General features: G+C 41.3%; 1 protein-coding gene across 2 annotated transcripts in view; it reads right to left on the bottom strand.

The window, feature by feature from the left end:
- The window catches only part of RNF145 (ring finger protein 145), a 46,280-nt gene that overhangs the window by 8,295 nt on the left and 16,940 nt on the right, over positions 1-21,045 (bottom strand). For both annotated transcript variants that reach the window (XM_086851237.1, XM_023935874.2), the window contains exons 3-6: positions 19,744-19,852; positions 10,716-10,807; positions 5,696-5,931; positions 2,476-2,651 (exon numbers count right to left, since the gene is read on the bottom strand). In XM_086851237.1, coding sequence (XP_086707363.1) covers positions 2,476-2,651; positions 5,696-5,931; positions 10,716-10,807; positions 19,744-19,852 — 613 coding nt within the window. The remainder of the gene's footprint in view (positions 1-2,475; positions 2,652-5,695; positions 5,932-10,715; positions 10,808-19,743; positions 19,853-21,045) is intronic.

Below are 21,045 nucleotides of genomic sequence, written 5' to 3'. Positions count from 1 at the left end.
CCTTTACTTTGTCTCTTTTAGTGACTACTTAAAGCTGAAACATCATTTGAAAGCAATTCACCGCAGAAAATGTTGATGTGTTTACATATACTATTTACAGTACTTCTGGGTAAGCCTTCAAATTCTGCCTGTTTACCAAGCCAAAGGGGGCTGAAAAAGCTTTTAGATGCTCCCGCTGATCAAGATAGTGAGAAACAGTATTTAAAGCAGTTATTTATGCAGGGTATTTGAGGAACTCTAAGCTTTGCTTCAAAATAAATTATCAGTAATCAAGAATCCTGGTTTTTTTCTGCTTTTTTGTCACAATAATGTTAGGGCTCCTCTTAAACTTGATCTACTATGCAAGGGTCCCAGAGGAGCTTATGAGCTCAAGAGATGCCTGGGGAGCTTTACTATGTTTATGTGTCAAGCACATTATAAATTGTCCCACAGAGCTGAACTCTCTGTGGCTTCTCAGAAATCCCAGCACTTATAAACCCATGGAAAAGACTTTGAGAGGAACAAGAACAATGAAAGGTACAAAATAGTTTTAAACAGCAAATATCAAACAAGAACTTCCCAGTCTGGGAAGAACAGACTTAGGCTACACTCAGTTTTCAGTTTTGATATCCATGTCTTCCCTCCCCAATATACAAACTGAGGGGCACTGAATGAGAATATGTAGAAGCATCCAAGCAATCAAAATGGATTTTTCATTAGAGAGGCAAGGCTGAGCTGTGAAAACACCCTGCCTCAGGATCTCCCAAATGACACAAGCGTACATGGGTTCAAGGGCAGAAACCACAAACTGATGGAAGAGTTTTTTCAGGGTTACTACATTACTTTTTAGGCACATTCAGCTAATGTAGCCTGAAAGAAGGAGTTGGATGCAGGATTGGATGAGTCCTAGGAAACATCCTGTTTGTCATATAACGGGTGGGTATCCTTCCAGGAACTCATCTGCAGCCCTTGCTGGGAACTGGCTCCCAGGCTCCATCAGGATCTGCGCTGATCCAGCACAGCCACACCAATCTCCTCATGGAGTCAGACACAGCTGCTGTGAACACCCCAACTGCTCCCACCTGAATTCCAGACCTACTGTTTTAAGCAATCATTCACTTACAGGGCACAGATGCAGAATTCACTTGTTTTCATGGAAGAGCACATCTTTTCTTCCACTCTGCTGAACAGCCAGCACTATGTTATTACCTGACCTGACAACTTCAGCTCCTTCCTAGGGGTCAGAGGCTGTTAGTGGCACCATTAGAGTTTGTATTTTTAGGATGAATCAGTTTTGTCCCTGTTTTGCCACAAATAAGAGAAGTATAACAATTTGGTGTAGGAATAAACTCAACTTCAAGGAAAAGGATTGCTTCTCCTCTATTATAACAAAACTAAAATTGCAGAAGAAGTAAACAAGAAGAAAAATTTCAGACCCCAATGGTTTAGTTAACAAGCAGGTAACATAGTCAGTGCTTCTGCATAATGCAGGGTGACACCACTTCTCCCTCATGATAATTAATTTTGACAGCTTACATGATGGCACCACAGACAGATACAGCAAGGCAAGAAAAAGCCCAGAAACTAGAAAGTCTGATTGGAAAACTGTACTGATGAAGACTAATCAGAAGAACTAACGATGTATGATCCCTAAAGCCTCTGTCCTGTGCTAGCTGGCTGTGTTTAGATAACCATTACTCCTCTTTTCCCCACCCCACTATGGCACTGTACCTAATCTGCCTAACCCAGCTTCTGCAGCAGTCCCAGCTCCACTCCATCCTGCATTCCTGCTCCCTCAGTATGTACAAACAGCTGAAAAAGGCACGTAGCTTCCAGCCAGGAGAATCCCTCAAATGCTGCCTTTCAGAAACAGCACCAACACAGACCTCTATCCTTTATCTTACAACCTTTAAACTTTATAAAACTTTATGGCCTATAAAACCTTCTATGTTTTTAGGAAGCTTTTACAAATCCAGTATCTTTCTGATGTTTACAACTCTGCCACATTAACCACCGGGCTCAAAAGCTGCTTTGGGAGTTGGGTGCTTTGGCTGCTTGGATGAACTCAAGAATGTGTCCCACACCAGAATGATGAAGCAAGGCATCCAAGGCTCAGAAAGCAACACAATCATGAATAAGGTATCAGATGGACTAAACTTCAGCTGAAATATCTCAGACTTAAAACCAATTTATATACTAGAAACAACTTCTGGACCAAAGCTCTAATTATGGCTACTCCTTCCTCAAAGGAATATTTTGCTTTCTTTGGGAGCTCTCCCAGAGTTCTATTAATTTCTGCTCTGAATGGGATCCATGCATTTGCAGGACAAGCTTAACAGGGTTTATATGCATGGTCACTGCAATAAGGAAAAATATTTGTTGGGTATCCAAGTGCAATAAAGCCAACATCCACATCTCATCTCTAAAAGAGCACAGATACTCATTTCAGAAGATACTTCAAACAGAAAACCAACTCTCTGCAGGCTTCTGAATTACCTGGTCAAGAAGAGGAAGAGGAGCCTCTCTCTGGAGGCAGGCTGGTCCCGTGTACTGAAATAGGAATAGATCTGAAGAGCAAATAAGACGAGCCAGAACACCATGAAAAGCACTGGGACCACCAGCTGGTTCCACAGAGACATTCCCAGTGCCAGGAGCCCATACACCTCCACCACCTGGGAATACACAAAAAGGTAATTTGTTACTGAGTCACAGCACTTGGGATTTGATAACAAAAGGAAAGCAAACAATATAGTCACAAGGAAGGCAAGGATAACCCACATGACATCACCCATTAAAAAGAAAGAGAGGAGGTACATCAAAGTACAGTTTGACAAAGGCAGAGCTCAGGTTCAGCAGTGACAGATTTCCAGTCTGTCTGGCAGGAGGCAGAAGTTCCTGACTCCAGCAGCAAAGCCTCAGACCAGCTCAATGTCCCTTCCTACAAACACCTGCCTTGGAGCTGCTCCCTGCAGCCCAGTCACAGCAAGAGGGGTGAGGACATGTGGCTCTGGGTCATGCCAGCCCCTCAGATCCCCTTGCCCAGTTTAAGTCACAGCAATGCTGTTTTCTCTGTAGCTACTGCCAAGTCACTGCGCACACCAGACACTGAAATGACTCATATCATTAAAAAAAAAAAGAAAGTAGTAAATCTACTTTGCTGACCTGTTTTTAAAGAAAAACTTAACACCCCCCACCTAATTTTATGTTTAAGTATCTCAAAAGGACCACATACCTAATCCACCAAGTGTTTTGAAATTCATGCTTAAGACTTATATAGGAAGACTCTGAAGCTCTGAGTACTTCCCTTGCATTGCAAAGACAGTAAGTTACAATCATTTCCAAGAAGCTGGAACTTCATATAGATGGATTTACTACTAATTCCTCATCACCTGCTTCCCACAATGACACAGAAGCCATTGTGGCAAAGAAATTTTTGGAAATGCTAAAAAAGCTGATGAGCATAAGGGATATGACACTCACAGGACCTGCTGCAGCACTTGGGCTGATGGACAAGCAATATGCTGCTGGCAGGGACACAGTGCCAAGCTCCTGCTTTGCTCACAGACTTGTCAAGGAAGTGCACCTGCCCTCAGGAGACTCCCCTGGCCTGGGAGCAAGGCAAGCAATCCTGTGCAGTTCCTGGCACAGAGCTCCACCACATTGGAAAAGGCTCATGCTACGCTCATAATGCAGATTCATAACTGTGAGACATTTCTGGCATCTTCTGCTGCCAACAGGCAGCCAAGGTTCTGGGCCTGCTTTTATATTATACCACTGGGTACAGCCTAACATACACACAAGCACGAAAAGCTGCCCTGGTTCACCTGTTAGGGCTCTCACAAAACACTCCTGGTGTTTAACATCCCAATATTCACAAAGTTTTGACACTGATAACAAACCTGCAATCAAATCCAGCGTAAAATAGCTGGATTTGTGTGTAAACTTACAAACACCAGGACAGCACTGAAAACCAACAACTGCTCATAGTTACAGCAATGGAAATACAAGCAGGAAAATATTCCAGTTGGAATGGCAATATCCTCCTCTGGAATGCACAGCTAGACTCAACTTGGAGAAGAGTTGCAATCAGTTACATGAACACACCATGAGTCAATGGTTTTTCTGTTGTTCCAGGAACACAAGCAAAGAGCAGCAAGTTCTTAAAAACAAAAATCCTGGGTTTTGCCAGTACAGTGTAAAAACCACTCACAACTATTCATTGCAACTCTATTACATCTATCTAGAAAAGCAGCATCCAACATTCTTATAAACCCAGGGCCACATTACAAATGTTCTGCCATTTTTTCTGTATTCCCAAGGGAAAAACACTTTATGTCCTCTGCATAAAAGCCAGGAGAAAGAGTACGATTTCCCACCGGGAAACAGGATATTGAAGCTTTGCCAGTCAGCTCCCAAATTAATTTTTAAATCAGCAAATTGACAAGCCAGGGGAGGCTTTGATTGGCTATCAGGAAAATTTCTTCACTGAAAAGGTGGTCTCTTCACTGAGAGGGTGGTCAGACATTGGAAGAAGCTGCTCAGGCAGTGGTGGAGTCACCATCCCTGGACAGATTTAAAAGATATATAGAAGTGGCACTACGGGACCTGAGTGGTTGGACTTGATGATCCCGGAGTTCTTTTGCAACCTAAACAAATCTGTGATTCCATGGACGAGGTCAGACCAATGTTAGGTGCTGTACAAACACAGAAGGATAATCCTGCTCTAAAGACCAACTACATACAAAATAAATTACCAGACACCAATGATCAACATGACAGGCTGAGACCTTGGCACAGCACACACCTCCTGCTGCCAAGTTTTTGTTTGTGTATGACAGATATGACAGCAAACAAGAGCTTTAAAGAAGGTTTTGAAAGAGCTTAACAAGTTAGTTTTCAGGCTGCTTCGGGACTGACAAGCACAAGGCAAAAAAATCCAGTGGCTTGGCTTGAAAAAAAAATCCAGGCAGTGGCAAGAACTGAAACAGTGGCTCAGTCAAATGCCAAGCAAGCATCAATCCCTTTATATTGAAATATACAGAACGATGTATAGACGTATTTTATACAAAAAAACCAGGAAATGTGATGTTTCTGTACTGAGAAAGTGCTTTTTGAACTAAACACATATCAGATGTCAAAGCATTAAGAAAATGGACAGATCAGATCAGTCTTCTTGTTTGAGGTCTCAGCAATGTTGCTGCTTTAAAGAAAATTTCACAGACTTTTCAAATCATTGTGCAAGTTACAAATCACTAAGTTAGTGATTATTAGAGTCTAAATCAGCTTCAGTGTCACTCCCAATTTAACACTTCAATAATTACAAACACTTCTCATATGGAAAGTGTTTTTTGAAATGAACAGCAGTGAATGCCCAGGGATTACCTTCCTCACTTAATAAGGCTGCAAATAAATTCCAGTCTGACACAGTCTTGTCCTTTAGCCTGGATTTGGGAAGGAATAAGCAACATTCAGGCAAAGTGGCCACACTCAGTCAGCCAGCAGCATAATTCAGGCTCATGTCTTAACTACTCACCCATCCAAAGCTATCATAAATTAAGGAAAGAAGATGCTATGCATAGGAGCTTATTCATTTGGCTAAGAGAGGATGAGTTAGCACACAACAAAGGTGCACAGAAGACAGCTAAAGTGGTTTATTTTTTACTTCTTACCTGCATAAAAGGCTCAGAAGACAGAATGGTTATACCCACCATCTTACCTGGACAAGCTCTCTGTACGCTGACTTCGCCAGGTTATAGGGCACCAGAAGATTTGATGCCAGGAAGTAGAGAACTTCCAGGCCGGTGAAAATCATGGCGAATTTGTTGATGATGACGATGGTCTCGAGCGGGACGAGGCAGAGCCGAGCCAGCAGAGGGAGCATGTGCGCAGAGAAGAGCCAGATCTGCTTGGTCTTCATGACGCAGGAGCAGAGCGTGCACACCACCAGCTGCCCTGGAAACGAGACACAGCAGTTCAGAATCAAGCTGATTATCCCCTTCAGGAAAAAGCGTATTTTTAATACGTTATCTTTCCAGAACACCGTTATCAACATCCAGCATATTGTGACGGTTCTAACTAGGGCATCTCTGTTACGAAACCAGGCTCCTCTCCTTGTCTTTTGCTGGGTCACTAAAGTTACCCTTTCCAAAGGGTGCACAGTGAATGCTTTCACTTCCCAGATCAGCGAGCTGTAAACCCAAAACACATGCAGAATCAGATTAATATAGCCCAAGGAATAAATCATACACGATAACCCAACAAGCCAGCTCTCTTTTTCCTCACCACCCCCAGCTCAGCTGAAATCCCATCGCTATCTGTACACACAGCAGCTTTTCTGAAGCCCAGCTACACTATTTCATCCTGACCCACACAAAAAAGCAATCAGAGGTCCCAAATGGCTTTTAGAGCAACAATATTTACACTGTCAAGAGGAATTACTGACCAAGAACAGCAACAGGAGAACAGCCAGGTCAGCAGCTGAGACTTCAATAATTTCAAAATGCCCTGAGGCAGTTGCTCAGAATGATCACTGAAGCTTGCAAGTGACAGATTAATTAACGACTAAATTCTCTTTAATAGCTGGTGGGGACACAAGCATGAGCACATCTCTCCCACACACCCACAGATTTAGAGGGTGATATTTCTAAAGCACTAAGACCACTCCAGTATAGCTGCTTCCATCAGAGACACTGGAGTTGTACCCTTGATCCCAGAGGAAACTGAATGGGGCAAAATGCACATTGCCTGGATAAGAAAAATCCTCACTCATCATTTTGCAGCAAGGAAGAAATTTATGGCACCTTTGTTGAAAACAGACCCTTTTTCACCATCTATGTTAATTTACATCCAAATGCAACCATACATGGTGCTAAATTCAAGTGTTAATGCCCTGGTTTGGCACCACCTCCGTAATGTTTGCATTTCCTAACTCTCTCCACAACCAGGAGCTGGCCTTAGGAAAGGAGAGGAACCAGACCAAGGTGAGCAACATCTGTAGGTCAGTACAAACTCCATGTGCTCACATAAGCTCACTGACCTTGTAAGCCCTTCTGGATGGGCTGGGGAGGGAAGCTGCAAGAGGAGAAACAGCAGTACCAGGGTTTTGCTTCCATTCTGCCAAGCTTCCTACCTAGGGCAGGGCTTGTGCTTTCAAAATAACTGCAACTGAGCTGAAAGCAATCTCTAATCTCTACTACTTAAACATAAAAAGTTCTCCCTCCTTCACGCTGTCCACTTTCAAGTTAAATTCCTACTGTCAATTTGATAGATGTATTTCTGCATTAGCAGATGTCTCTGCAGAACAAGCACCCTTGCTCTCAGCAAGACTCTTATCAGCATACTGGGTCTTCTGAGCCTCAGAGAAAGTTACTCTACTCATCTCTTTAGACGTTCAGCTGACTCCAGCTCTGAAGCAGTCCCCCTCTGCTTTGTTGTTCTCTGCCCACACACACGTTGCTACAACCGTATTTAAGACACCACCAGCACACTGCTGTGCTGTCATATTCAGGAGCCTGGCAGGCAGCTTGCGAGGATTTCTGCGACTCATGGTAACTAAGGCAACTCAGCTTCACACACAAAGGGACACAAACACCAGCATCCAATGTGTTCTTCCAATTTAATAAGAGTGTCGTCATCTGAAATCAAATACTGCGACAGAGTCACATTAAACAATCCAGTGCTCTCTGGGATGACTCTGGAGCTCTCCGATCACAAATTAGAGCCTCTGAGTTCAGTCTGAGTAAACAGCAGATCCTGCTTTCATCCAACAGCCATGTGTGGAGTGTGCTGCTCATCCCTGCTCAACTCTGGCCCTCCCACCCTTTTAATTTAAACACGAAAGTTACTTGTCATGGGAAGGAGAATGGTACACACTGTCAAAGGAAATACATGGAGCACTTTCTCTGGAGGCTCCAATCTCCTCCCTGAAGTGAGCACCTTGTTAATTCTCAGCCTCTGCAGGAAAGGCATGAATGTCCCCAACGGAGCTTGGAGTGATGGCTTTCCATTTCAAACTGGGGGTAGCAGCACCTTAGTTCAGGACAGCCAGTCTCTCTCTGCAGTAAATCACTTTACCTGCAGCTGGGGCTGCACAGCATCAGTCATCAACATCACACAGCAGGATCAGAGAAAGTAACCTCACATCAAATCACAGATTTTAACACTCTAGGCAGCTGCTACAACCAGCAAATCCAGGTGAATGTTTACACCCTGTAAACTGAAATGCTGTGGCCTGAAAACTGACAGACACAGCTATTGACCCCTGAAAGACACCAACAAGGGTCCTCTGCTAGAAAATGAGGAAAGAAATCCATTGTGTGAGCTTCCTGTCCCTTCTTTTCCCTTCCCCAAGCCTCCACAGATACATTAAACATTGCTGACAGGTAACCAGAGCCTCTCAGTTCATAAGCTAATGGAAAATGTTCAACAAGAAAGCTGACATGGCACAACCATTGTACAAGCCACTTGGAGCAGAGAAGCATCTTTATTTCATTCACAATTTTACAAAGTTGATATTAACAAACTCCCTGGCTACATCAGTGACTTCCTGAAAAACAAGGTATCCTAAAGTTAATAAAATAACTAATAATACTGAATAACTAATAATAATAATAATAATAAATAATAAACCCCATTACTGTGTCATAAGATTAAGCAAGTCTTCATGGAGCAGCAGTTTTGCAAAGTTCACAGCTGATGTGCTCCCAAAGTGGCTCACTCATCCAAGGGGCAATCTCCAAAGACATTTATTTCTTCCATCCTGCACTTAGGAACACATTATTATCCCTGGACAACAGTCATCAGGCTGAGTTAAATGCAGGGGAAGAAATGACTGTGAGATCCCTTTCAGAAAGTATTAATGAATAAAAGCATTAACAAAGGATATGTTTGCAATCCAACTGATACTGTACATCATTCCCTTAATTCTGACTGGAACTTCAGGAACCAGAGCTGTACCAATAGCACCATTATTCCACTCCCTCATGCACCTGCTTTGGTGCCTGTCAGCAGTGCTGCAGCACAACACCCTGTCAGAATGTGTGAGAAAATGGAGCAAAGCACCTGTACATTCATTTTGCTGTGAAGATGACACCACTCAGTGTTGTGCATTCCTGAGACTCCACTGAATAAACAGCCTTGTATACAACAACTCTGAGAAAACATTTCATATTTATACAAAACACTGACAAGCCTCACGGACTGCTTTCACAAGTCTTCCCCAAAGATGACTGCTTGTCATTGAGACCAAAATTACATTTTCAAGTTGGCTTTGAAAGAATAAGAAAAATTAAGAATGGGGATATTAAATATGTTAACACATACACATTTGCTAGTACAGTGACAAGCCCCTATTTCTGAAACACAATTACAATAAGGGGACACTTCAGTCTGACACTCACTACAACCCAAAACTCTATTGAATAAAACCATTCTCTTTTCTTCACTTGTTTTTAGTCCCTATTAAAACCAAGATGCAGCGTGCTGGGTTTGACTCTGGGTTTAGTTTTTAAGTGTTACTGAATGACACAATGCCTCCTGATCTCGTCCTGCCCAGGCCTGCATGATGCTTTGTGAAACTCTGAGGGATTCTGCTCTACCATGGAACCCTGCATTGCACCTGGAAGAGATTCACAGGACTAATTACAAACATTTTAGCTGTACTTTGGTGTCATTTGATGAGACAGGAAAATATATCTAGACATTCAGAAGGGAGAAGAAATGTTATCTAAATAATCTTTCCTTTGAAAATTACCGGCATTACTTCTATTAAAATACTAAAATCAAAGACAAATGCCACATTTGAAATTAAGGATGGAGGCAAACAGGAGATAGGTAAATTCTGTCAGACCTAACATACTGTAAAGTTTTTATCTGCCAGTAGCAGCTGCACGTAAACAGAAAGCAGCTGAGTTTTAGTTTTGCCAACAGTATGGCTGACTAAATCTGTCAATAATCTGATGAGAACCATAGATCTTAGTGAAAGGAATTAAGGAAGATTTTTCTTCCAAGCTTGCTTCAGGCTTCATTTTAAAATACACATTGTGTGTGTGTATGTATTCCAATATCCTCTCAGGAAAGCATATGGTTTGGTGTAGCAACCTTAACACTGAATTTATTCTCTTCCAGTCAAAGTTCAAAGGGTAAGGAAACACTCTGGGAAGTCCAATTCTTCATGATTTATTTGGAATTTTTAGGTAGGGAAGTCATCTCTGCCATTAATCAAACAATTTAAATGTGTTTGACTTGTTATTTCTTAACTCTTTAATTAGAAATATCCTCAGGACTCTGTAAAAAAAACAGTAGCCTGTAGTCCCATGCCCACACCCACCAGATTTTGTAAGAGAATGACAGTGTTTAGCTATAAAGCAAATAAAGAATTAGTATGTACAACACCTGAGTTGATAAAAACACTACAAATGCACGTAACAATTTAAATTTCTAGAGTACTTTCCACACAAAGGTTATTACAGATACTCCAGTTGTTTTGAACCAGACTGCACAGTCTGAGAATAACAGAGGCAGAGCATAACAAACAGACCTGGAAAATATTTCAGAGCTGCAAGTATAGGGTATTGGTAAATCAGTGGCATAGAAAAAGCCAGGCAGGATCCTCCCATGCCTCTTGCTATTAACAACAATCACAACAAGTAATAAAAGAGATTTGAAACCAAGAGGTAAAGCATGCACAGGTTCCAATGAAGAGAATTAGAGCTCTCTCAACTATTTAAAGCACTTACCTACTAAAGCAGTCATGAAACGGTTCATAGAGAGAGGCTCCAAGTACATTGGTCCTTCATAGCCTGATTCCAATTCGCTCCTCACATAATCCCTAAAAAACACAAACCCACAAACTATTATGATCCAATTCAGACAAGAAGCAATTTATTCATTCTGCATATATGTAACTCCAGTGTATGTCACAGCCAATTAACTAAATTGCAAAAAGCAATATTAACACTAGTGTTCCAGCAGCCATGCTGATGGAAGGATGCAACTGAGGCATGACTTAAGCGAGAGCAGAATTATCTGTAATTAGACCCACTGGCAGAGCTGTAAAAATCCTTTGGGACATCTAAGCTGTTCTTCAGAGCGTGGCCTCAAAACTGCTTATTGACAAAGCCTCTTAAGCACCATTCCATCTTTAAGTATCCTTATTAAGTGTTTTTCTTCCTAACAATAATTTCTTTTCCCACCAGCAATGTGTGAAAAAAATTTTCAGAGCTTGACAAAGAGAACTTCCGATTCAGTGCTTATAGTATTTTGCACTTAAGAAGTTCTTTGCATTCAATTAAAAAATAAGTATGAAAGAAAAGCAACAGTCATGGATTAGAGTCAGAACAGAGTTGCTACACCACCCCTTCGTCCAACATGATTTTTAAGTTTAGTTCTATCCTACAAGATACCCACAAACAGATAAAACACTATTGACAGACACAGCAAGAGAGCCTGAAAATCTGTAATTCCCCTCAGAAAAGGTGGGCTGGGAGGGTGGGCTCTGGCAACCAAAGTGCAAAGTAAGAGCCTGAGGACCCTGGGTCATTTTCTGCTGTTGCTGGTCGTCCATTGGCTCTGCCCTCGAGTAGGTTAACTCATCAACAGAAGTCAAATATGAACCTCACACTAAGAGCAGGCATTTCACACCTTCAGAAGCTGATCCTGGACCAGGCACAGCAGGAGTTCTGCAGTGGCTCCTTAATCCCCTGCCATCAGACAGCAGGCAATACCCCTGACCTTCCACATCCAGATCCCCAGCCCTTTCTGCCATGCCCCATGACCCTTCCTGCTCCACTCCAGGGCAGCTGCAGCTCCACCAGCTCTGGCATCAGCAAAAATCTTGTGTTTGTTTCTGGCTGACCCTGTCCAGGATTCACATCTACCTGCATCACATCCCAGGAATGCCAGACAGACACACTTGGTCTGACCCTGCATGGAGCTCGCAGAGTCTGTTTGCTCGAGGGGCAATTCAGTTATTCCGTGTTTATTTTTATCAGCGAGGCTGGGAACAGATGCAAACAAAGCACAGCAAAACAGGACTGGTAACCACGGCCAGTACAAGAATTGCTCTTCTTATTTCAGTGCAGAAATAGATGCAACTTAGTGCTACTTGGACCATTCACTTCTCCCCAGAAATGTGGGAATATACCCAGCTCCTAGGATTAGCTTGCTACTCCAAGCAAAGGTATTCACATTTTCACTTGCAAAAAAACTCTCTGGAATTCAAGATATAAATCTCAAAGTACCAAAACAAACACTTCAAAGCCTGTTCTTCATAGCTGACAACGCTGCCTACTCAGAGCAGCTTTTCAAGTGTCATAGTATATGTGAGGTATGTTGAAATGAGTTCTTTAGACTGCAACCTACAATTAAAAAACACATGAGGACTGAAAAGGCACCTAAAATGACAATTCTAGACAGAAATATTCCCCGTGTTCTCCAAGCATAGCTAAGCTAAAGTGCTTTTTTTCCACCTTCCAAAATCCATATGGTTGTAATCCTTCAGGCAAAGGGTTTTTTTAACTTTATTTACATCATATGAACCAGCAGAAAGTTTTCTGAAAGCATCAGCAACACAAACAAGATAATCTATCAGTTACAGAAGAGAAAAAAAAAAATAACAGCACTTGCAAGATGATGGAGATGGCCTTTTGTCTTAGGAAAATCATACTCCATCCTCAAATTTTGGGTGGAAACTGGCTATTTCTAAGCTGTTGGAAGAAAAGCAGTGAAGACATCAAGTTTCTCCTACATTTGTTAGGAAACAGGTTATAAAAATCAGCCAGGATACCAAATGCAGCAAGATGACCTTACACAACTCAGCTAAGAGACACGAACAAAGCTGCACTTACAGTTGCTTCTTCAACACCAGAATGTGCTTGGAGATGACCCAAATTTCTTTGAGCCACACTTCTTGCTGTTGTCTGATTCAGTCATCTGCACAGAGGTCTGCATTTGCCTGAATTCTCTAAGTAACTCAATTACCACTGAGTTTTAGGCCCACCAGTTTGAAGAAGCAATGTTTTAAGCTCTCCTAAATTTTTTAAACAGTATTTGTAGCTGATGTCTGAATGAGGAAAGTGAAAGCAATGATTCTCCTATTACCAGTACAAACACAAGGATCTTTTGGCACAGACACCAATCAGAAGATGCCTCGAACAGCTGCAGTGCCATACAAGATGCTGAAAAAAGCAAGTGCCTGCACTCAATTTTGATCAATTAAAGCTGTATTAATCTCCAGCTTTTACATTTGAGAATTGTTCACTTTACTGCAGCAGTGTAAGAAAACAAGAATGCTAAAATCATTATTTACTAGTTAATTAAATAACCAAAACTACATTACTTTGGAAAATTAGGATTTAAGAATAAAGCCCAGATCAAACTGCTTACTGTTCATTTTGTAGATGCATTCACAACCTCAGGTACCCATGGACAGCCATGACTAAATTGTGCCAAAGGTGATCATTTTTCACACATGATCATTTTTTTGTTACTGAAGTATAAAAAGGTCTTCCATTACTAAAAATACATTTTCTAATTGACTGACATAAGGTACAGTGGTTATCTGACCTAACTGACTCATATTGCTGACATTTACTTTGGCTGATTAATCTCCACTGTCAACATTAAACACACTCTCATAGGTTTCTAATGTCTACAGACAACCTTAAAATTAAGTGTATTTTAAGTTTATCCATAAAAAACAATTCAGTCTCTTGCTCCCAGCCCTTCTCATTTTAAGCTCTGTGAGGCTCAACACACTTGGGATACAATCACAATAAAACTGCAAAACATGAAATAAGATAATGATGTGAATTCCAGTTTTAGCATTAACAGTGTGTTTAATCACATCGCTTCTATTCTGCATAACTGCATCCATTATTCTCCCAAGCTGCTTTTTGCTGGAAGTGGGTAAAAGAAACGTGATTCTTTTAAGACATTTTTGCTACTACATATAAAATAAAACCAGCATCCACCTTTCTTGTCAGCAGCAGCAGGACTGCAGTAAATTAGTTCAGTGAATTCTTTTAAACTGCATTCTTTTGTCTGAGTAGTTTTCCTTAGCATGAATAGCTGAAATTGCTGGAGTCTTCAGCCACAAGCTGCAAGTTCCCACCTAGGAAAGCTGAACTTGTCTTGAACTTCTGCTCAGTTACACAAAGGGAGGCCCCGAGACCAGTGTGAACTCTGGTTCACAGCAGAAGCTGCAACCCAGATAAAAGCAGCCAATACCCACCTGGAGACAGAGAAAGAATCCAACAGGGAACAAGAAGACCCCAGACCACCCACCACTGGGCCAAGGGGTGTGGGCAAAGCATGTGAAGAGTGGATGCAGGATGGGTACGAATACAAGGGTACAACAGCTCAGTGATTTCTGTGTTCTGGGTCCCTGGCTGCAGGCACCCAGCTCAAGCTGTTCCTATTGCTGTGCCACTCCATTATTAAACTAATTTTTCTTGGAATTGGAAAGCGCTGTGGGAAACCAGATGGGATCTCAGACCACTTTCACAATTTCTTGTTTCCAAATACTGAAGTGCTGGCATTGGGTGAGTTCACCAGGTACCTCTGGAGGAGGAGGCATTCAAGGGTGAGTGTTAAAACTCCCTAGGCAGATTTGGAGAAGGTCCTGCAGTGGCTTTGAGTCCTTCTCAGTATCAGGGTGTGTTTGTTTCCCTCCCCTACTGCAGCTCACTCACAGCTGCACAGCCTGATCAGACACTAATGTGCACAAAGAAAGGGAATTCAATTCCACATGTAAAACGGGGTTTGAGACTCTCATAGCAATGGGAAATAATCATTTAGATACAAACTGTTGGCCAAATCTGAGACTAAGATTGGATCCAGCTGCATCTACACTCCTCTCCCTGACAATCCTATTCACTGCTTTTTCTTTATTCTTTCTGGTAACAGGGAATTAACTCAGTGTAGAAAAGGGGATGCCCTTGGCCAAGGTATTGCAAAATTGGGAAAAGATTTATGGTACAGCTCAATTATCTAAAGAGCACACAGTGGCCTTGTGCCAGGAGGAATGGCCATATATTACTAGGACAGCTGGTGGGGGCCCCGGGAAATTTGGCCACTACATGGAACTTTCAATCAATTAAGACTCGCTTATTTACGACTCCGCTTAGAGGAAAAATCCCTGGACAAATGCATTAGTGTTTTAGGAAAAGAAAATTGGATATACCAGTCTCATGTCAAATTAGGGGTGAGTAACCAGCCACCTAATGACTGATGGCACTATGATGAACTGACACTTTGAAGAGATGAAGTGGGACAGCTCACTCACCACTCTCGGTGCTGTTAACCCAGATGACCACAGCTGCATGGCTAAGTACATAATCAATGCACAATTCAGTGTGGTATAAAGTTAACAAGACTAAAGAGGAGCTAATTCACATAGATTGTTAGGGGGTGGGTGACCAAAGCTCTGTAAAACCCAAAAAAGCAGCTCTCATTTTTTGTTGTGAATCCAATACAGCTCGTGGTCCAACTTTTATAGAGAGAACCAGCAAGACCAAAGGTGATTGAACAGTGCTACTGCTGCTATGTGTTGTTGGACATTTGATTTCAAATAAACAGAATATTTGTTAATTTGTTTATTAATATTTGTTAATGTGGAAAAAGTTAATACCAACTACTACCTCACTGGCCAGCACAATGAGCTTGCCACCAGCCCTCCACAGGTAAGGGAGGAGTTGATCCCACAAATTTCTGCAATCAGCACTGGCTCTTAGCTGCTTCCAAGCACAACTGTAGATACAATCTATGGTAGCCACAACCATGTGAGAAGGGGAAGACTCTATCTTGCACACTGAAATTTAAAAAAAAACTGAGAAAATGTGAAACTGAAAAAACTGAGAAAGCTGATTTTGAGAGAGGATTCCAACTGTGGTAGTATCCAGCCCCAGAGTAATAATGGCACAGCTTTTGTCTCAACAACATGCACGACATCAGAATACACCACAGACCCAAACCCTGTATTAGGACTGAATCATGATGGGACTGCTCTCTATCCCCTAGAGCTGAGTATGGGCCCAACAAAACAGTATCAAATGGCAGTGTCAATGCTGATGCAGGTGTGGTTGGAGAGCAACAGGGATTTATTTGTTAAAGTAAAACCATCAAAGCTGAAGACATTTGTTTTAACACTGAACAAAACATCTCTCACTTGAAATACATTCCAAAGAAACCCCTCAAACTGTATTTGACTATGTTGGAAAAGGATGTGTTTTGGAGCTCTTTGTAATCTTATGTTTGTAAATAACATCACTGTAGGGACAAATAATCACTCCATTACTTCTAACTGTAGAAATACTGTGGGATGCAATTTTAATTATCCAACTCCTATTATGTCCAATCAATGGTTACAGTCCAATTATACTTAAGCTGAAATTTACTATCTATCCCCATCGGAATGAATGCTGCACTAGTGAATAAGCCACTAAAACCTGATGACCTGTATCAACTGCTGGAATGTGTCCAAAGCAATGGACAAAAATTCTAGTCACCATTCAGTGCAGATGAGATGCATCATGGCATGGAAAGAGTGAAGAAGGAAGCACAACACTGAGGGTGGAAAGCTCTTTGGGTACCCACCAACAGCAATGCAATCTATATTAAGATGCTCCATCCAGTGGTTCACTCTGCTTATATTGTGCCTGCTGCTTGTAATAACATTGTATGTGAGACTAAGTATTTAAAGACTCTGTGAGTTCCTTCTGACACATGAGCAGGAATGTTGAATAAAAAAAAAGGACTTGAAGTTGTAAATCAAGTTTAGTTAGCTGTGTTCTTTTAACTGTATTCTTTTGTCTGAGCAACTTTGCTTAGCAAAAGTAGCTAAAGCTGCTGGAGTTGCAGGCACAAGCTCCAAACTCCCACCAGCTCCAAGCTCCCACCTAGAAAATTCAAACTTCTCTTGAACTTCTGCCCAGTTACATGAAGGGAGGTCCTGAGATCAGTGTGAACTGGAAGATAAGGAGGCCACAACTCAGCAGAAGCTGCAACCCAGCCAGATAAAAGCAGCCAACACCCACCTGGGGACAGAGAAAGAATCCAACAGGAAACAAGAAGACCCCAAACCACCCACCATTGGACCAAGGGGTGTGTACAAACCACATGAAGAGTGGCTGCAGGATGGGTGCATTGACTGTAAGGGTACAAAGGCTCAGGGATTTGTGTGCTCTGGGTCCCTGGCTGCAGGCACCCAGCTCAAGCTGTTCCTATTTCTGTGCCACTCACTTATTAAACTATTCCTTTCCTGGAATTGGAGACTGCTGCAGGAAACCTAAGGCAAAGAGATTTCATTAAATTGGATTTTGAGTTTTTAAAGCTGACTTCTTTTTTTTTCCATAAACAGATGGTATGTTATTTCCACCCAAACTGCCAGGTTAGCATGCAACATACAAATGTAGCATATTCTGGGATCCTCCACGTATTCACAAATATTACCTAAACCATCTTTACACATTAATGTAATTCTCAGCTCTGCAGGCAAGAAAACAAACATTTAAAAAATTAAGTGACTTGTCAAGGTCACATAAACCTGGAAGTCTGAAGTCAGAGTTTAACCATAGAGCTCAGATGATCTTATTCCCAGACTTGCAGATGAACTGCAAGCTATTTCTGGGATGGAAAAAAAGCACTGAAAGCTGAAGTCTTTCAACAGCTCAGAATTTCCAGGACACTGCAGAGTCACAAGTGCCAGATGATTCTGGTCTTGTTCTATAATTTGCACTAACCAAACTGGCCTCAATATAAGACCTCTTCATTGGTCTTAAATAGCATCCCAACTGATAGTGCATGCAAGCAAGTCCCTGGAAGTTTTCAGCTCTGAGCAGAATTACTAACAAAAAACACTGAAAAACAGTTTGCACGTGTGACTACTGTATGTCTTGTTATGATCAGGCTGCTAAACAGAAACATAAGTTGGAACTGGATAGCTTTGGCAATAAGAGGAATGGTTCTGCCAACAGATATGTCTGTCACATTTTACTATTTGCAATATGAAAACTAATGGCATTCAACAATTCTTTTATAAGGCTAATTCAAGTGTCACTCCCCACATAGGAGTCCCTGATTGTTCAAAGGCTTCAGCTGAGAGCCTCTTGCACTGTGCTTCCTTCCAAACCAAATCAGCCTTATGCCTAGGGGATGGGTAAGCTCACTCAGAAGTGTCAGCAGCCTCATCTGCCTTGCAAAACACCTCGGGAATACTGCTGGACTATTTGAATCCATGACATCTTTTAATTAAATATATTTTTTGTGCTAGTTGATGCAAGATTTAATTAAAGTCTTTATTAACTCACTCCAGAAGCACCAAATAGAGAAAGCTTAGTAGGAACACAGGGAACAGTCCAAGCAGTAGTTACTAAGTGTGTTATAATAAAGCCTATTAATTCCCAAACCTCAAAAAGCAACAGAAGTCAGAATTCCTATTACAGAGAAATACGAACAAGGTATTAAAAACAAACACAGTGCTATCCCTTAATGTATCAACCAAATACATAACATCTCCCTTTCTTCCAAAAAAATGTAAAGACCTGAAGTGGCATAAGCACCTCCAGCTGTAAATGTTCTGGATCAAGCCCTGTGTCTGATGGGTATTTGTTACTAGATTTATTATTTCAACACCTAAATAATGTTTAGGTTGCTTTTTCTAACAAATAAGCTTTTAACCCTATAAGAAACACCTACAAACTCCTTCTATAACAACTCAGGACTCCCCTGAGAATGACAAATAGACCCTTTTTTCCTTCCTACTGAGGCAATAAGAGGCTATAACTTCTCTCTTGTACACTCATCCTTTTCAGGAAATCACTAACTGCAGACTCTGACAGCCACAACAGCGACATGTCAAATCATCACAAAACCTTCATTAACACTCCTGAACTGCAACACATCAAGAAAGACATTTCAGCAAACGCTCTGGAACAACAATTTTGATGTGGAAATAACAAAACTATCACTTCCATTAAATCAATTGAAATCACATTTTTAAATGTTTCCCATCATCAGGCACCAGAATAAGTCAGGCTCAAATCCATATTTTCAAAACTTCCCAGGCAAAGCCTTTAATGTGATGGCAGCGTCTTTGGTTCCCATTAAACATCATGTCACTATGAAAGTTTACACTGGCTTTCAACAGATTTAGCTGGGGCCAAACAAAGATGGTTGATTTTGTCTTGTTGGACTCAGAGCTCTCCAGCCTCCCGCTCTGCTTTAGATCCAAATCTAAATCTTTAGATCCCAATCTGTTTTAGATCCAAACCACCTGCTTCCACTGTAAATTCAAATTTGTGTGATACGTTTTAAGAATAAATTCCACTATTACTTTGCTTTTACTGGATTCCAGATCTCTATTTGCTCTCTCTCCTGAGGTGCCAGGAAACTAAAAGTAACATCCTGTCTGCTGTGTAAAACACCCCAGTGCTGAAAGCATTTTAGCTGAGCCACTGATTAGCTTACTGCATCAGAAGCCACATTTAGTCTTGTGGTAAGTGCTTTCTCTCCTTAGATTGGTGGGCATTACACTCCCCAAACAAGTAGCTCAAAATTCCTGGTGCATTTTCAATGACTTCAAAGAACTACTTGAATGCATATTTAATTATGTATACTTTTCCAAAGATGAAGAACTGCAAGATATATTTAGGTGTCTGACATAGAAAAAAGACCTCCACAAAATCATTTATAGAAAACATTAACAAAATAACTGTTATTTTTCTAATTCCCAAACCAAGCAAAAAAAATTAATCCATTTATTCTTACCTGGAAATTTGGTGCCCAGCATAAAGCAGCAGTGCAGTCAAAAAATACAGGTAAAGCTGAACCAGGTGTTGCCTTGGTAAAGTTAGGAGCACAACACTTAAGATGTAACCTATAACAAAAAGCAGAAGTTGATATTTAAAAAAATATTATCAAACACCAAATTAAAATAATACTTAGCATGTTCACAACTTAAGATGAGGACACACAGGCTTTATTCCATATTAGTCATATTAAAGCCCACTCCAGCTATCAGGGTTGCATAAATCAAGGACAAGACCTGACACAGCTTAGGATTTGTAGCTTTTTATCCCAGCAGTTCCTGCACTTCTCATTAGCATTTAGTGAGGCTGTTGAAAATGACCCAATGCAGATCCAGCTTTATTCTTTAAGACCACAGCCTGGCTGCTCAGCAGCCTCTCCAACAAGCAGAACCTTGATCCTTATGAAAATAAGGATCTCACTCAGAGACCCAAATAAAGCAGTACTTTGAAGTCCACTCCAGAACTGGGTGGTGTATGTCCATATTCCTCCTTTCCAGACAGGCTGTGGGTCAAAAGCCCAGCCCATGGTACCCTTACAAATGTTTATTTCCAAGCTCTCTCTCCATCACTGCAGTGCACTTGTTCTCTTTCTGAAGGTCAGCTCAAGTGCCTGGCACTGAAATCCATTTAGGAAAACAACCCAGCAACAGCCAACAACTCCCCTGAAGCTAAGAACAGAACACTAGAGAAGAACATATCCTGACCCTCACAGCCACATCAGTCATGTCACATTTAAAGTTTCCTACATTTATTCAGCAACATCAGGCACAGTCTTTTTAGCTGAGTTAATTTATATTTTGAGCTTTTAAAATATATTTAACAATGCAACTCTAGATTAAGGACTCAGAAGCAGAGGCACATCCAGGTACTATAAAACAGCTGGGGAACACAGCATGTTCCAATATTTGAAAAAGATACTATTTCAGAGTCAGTATTTATGAAGTATTTCAAGGCTGCTCAGTATCTGCCACGTTCAATAAGCCACCCCTGTAAAATTCTACCAACAGTTTGGTCTTCAAAGAGGTATCTTGCAAGATGCTCCTAGATAAGGCAACAGATCCACAGGATGCCAAGCAGAGCGGGATCAATTCAGGTAAGACAGATGATAGGATCAATGAGATAGACAAAGCCTATTTACTTACCTCTTTTAAATATCAGTATATCATTTATGTATTTAACATTAAAGATAATTTTTCAATCATCTTCATGAAGTGGATGTGACAAGTTGCACATTTGTCTCAGGATGTGCTTTTTAAAAAGC

Source organism: Cyanistes caeruleus, chromosome 15, assembly GCF_971803275.1.
Source record: "Cyanistes caeruleus chromosome 15, bCyaCae1.hap1.1, whole genome shotgun sequence".
In the NCBI taxonomy this organism is placed as follows: domain Eukaryota; kingdom Metazoa; phylum Chordata; class Aves; order Passeriformes; family Paridae; genus Cyanistes; species Cyanistes caeruleus.
This window is presented reverse-complemented; position numbering and strand designations above follow the sequence as displayed.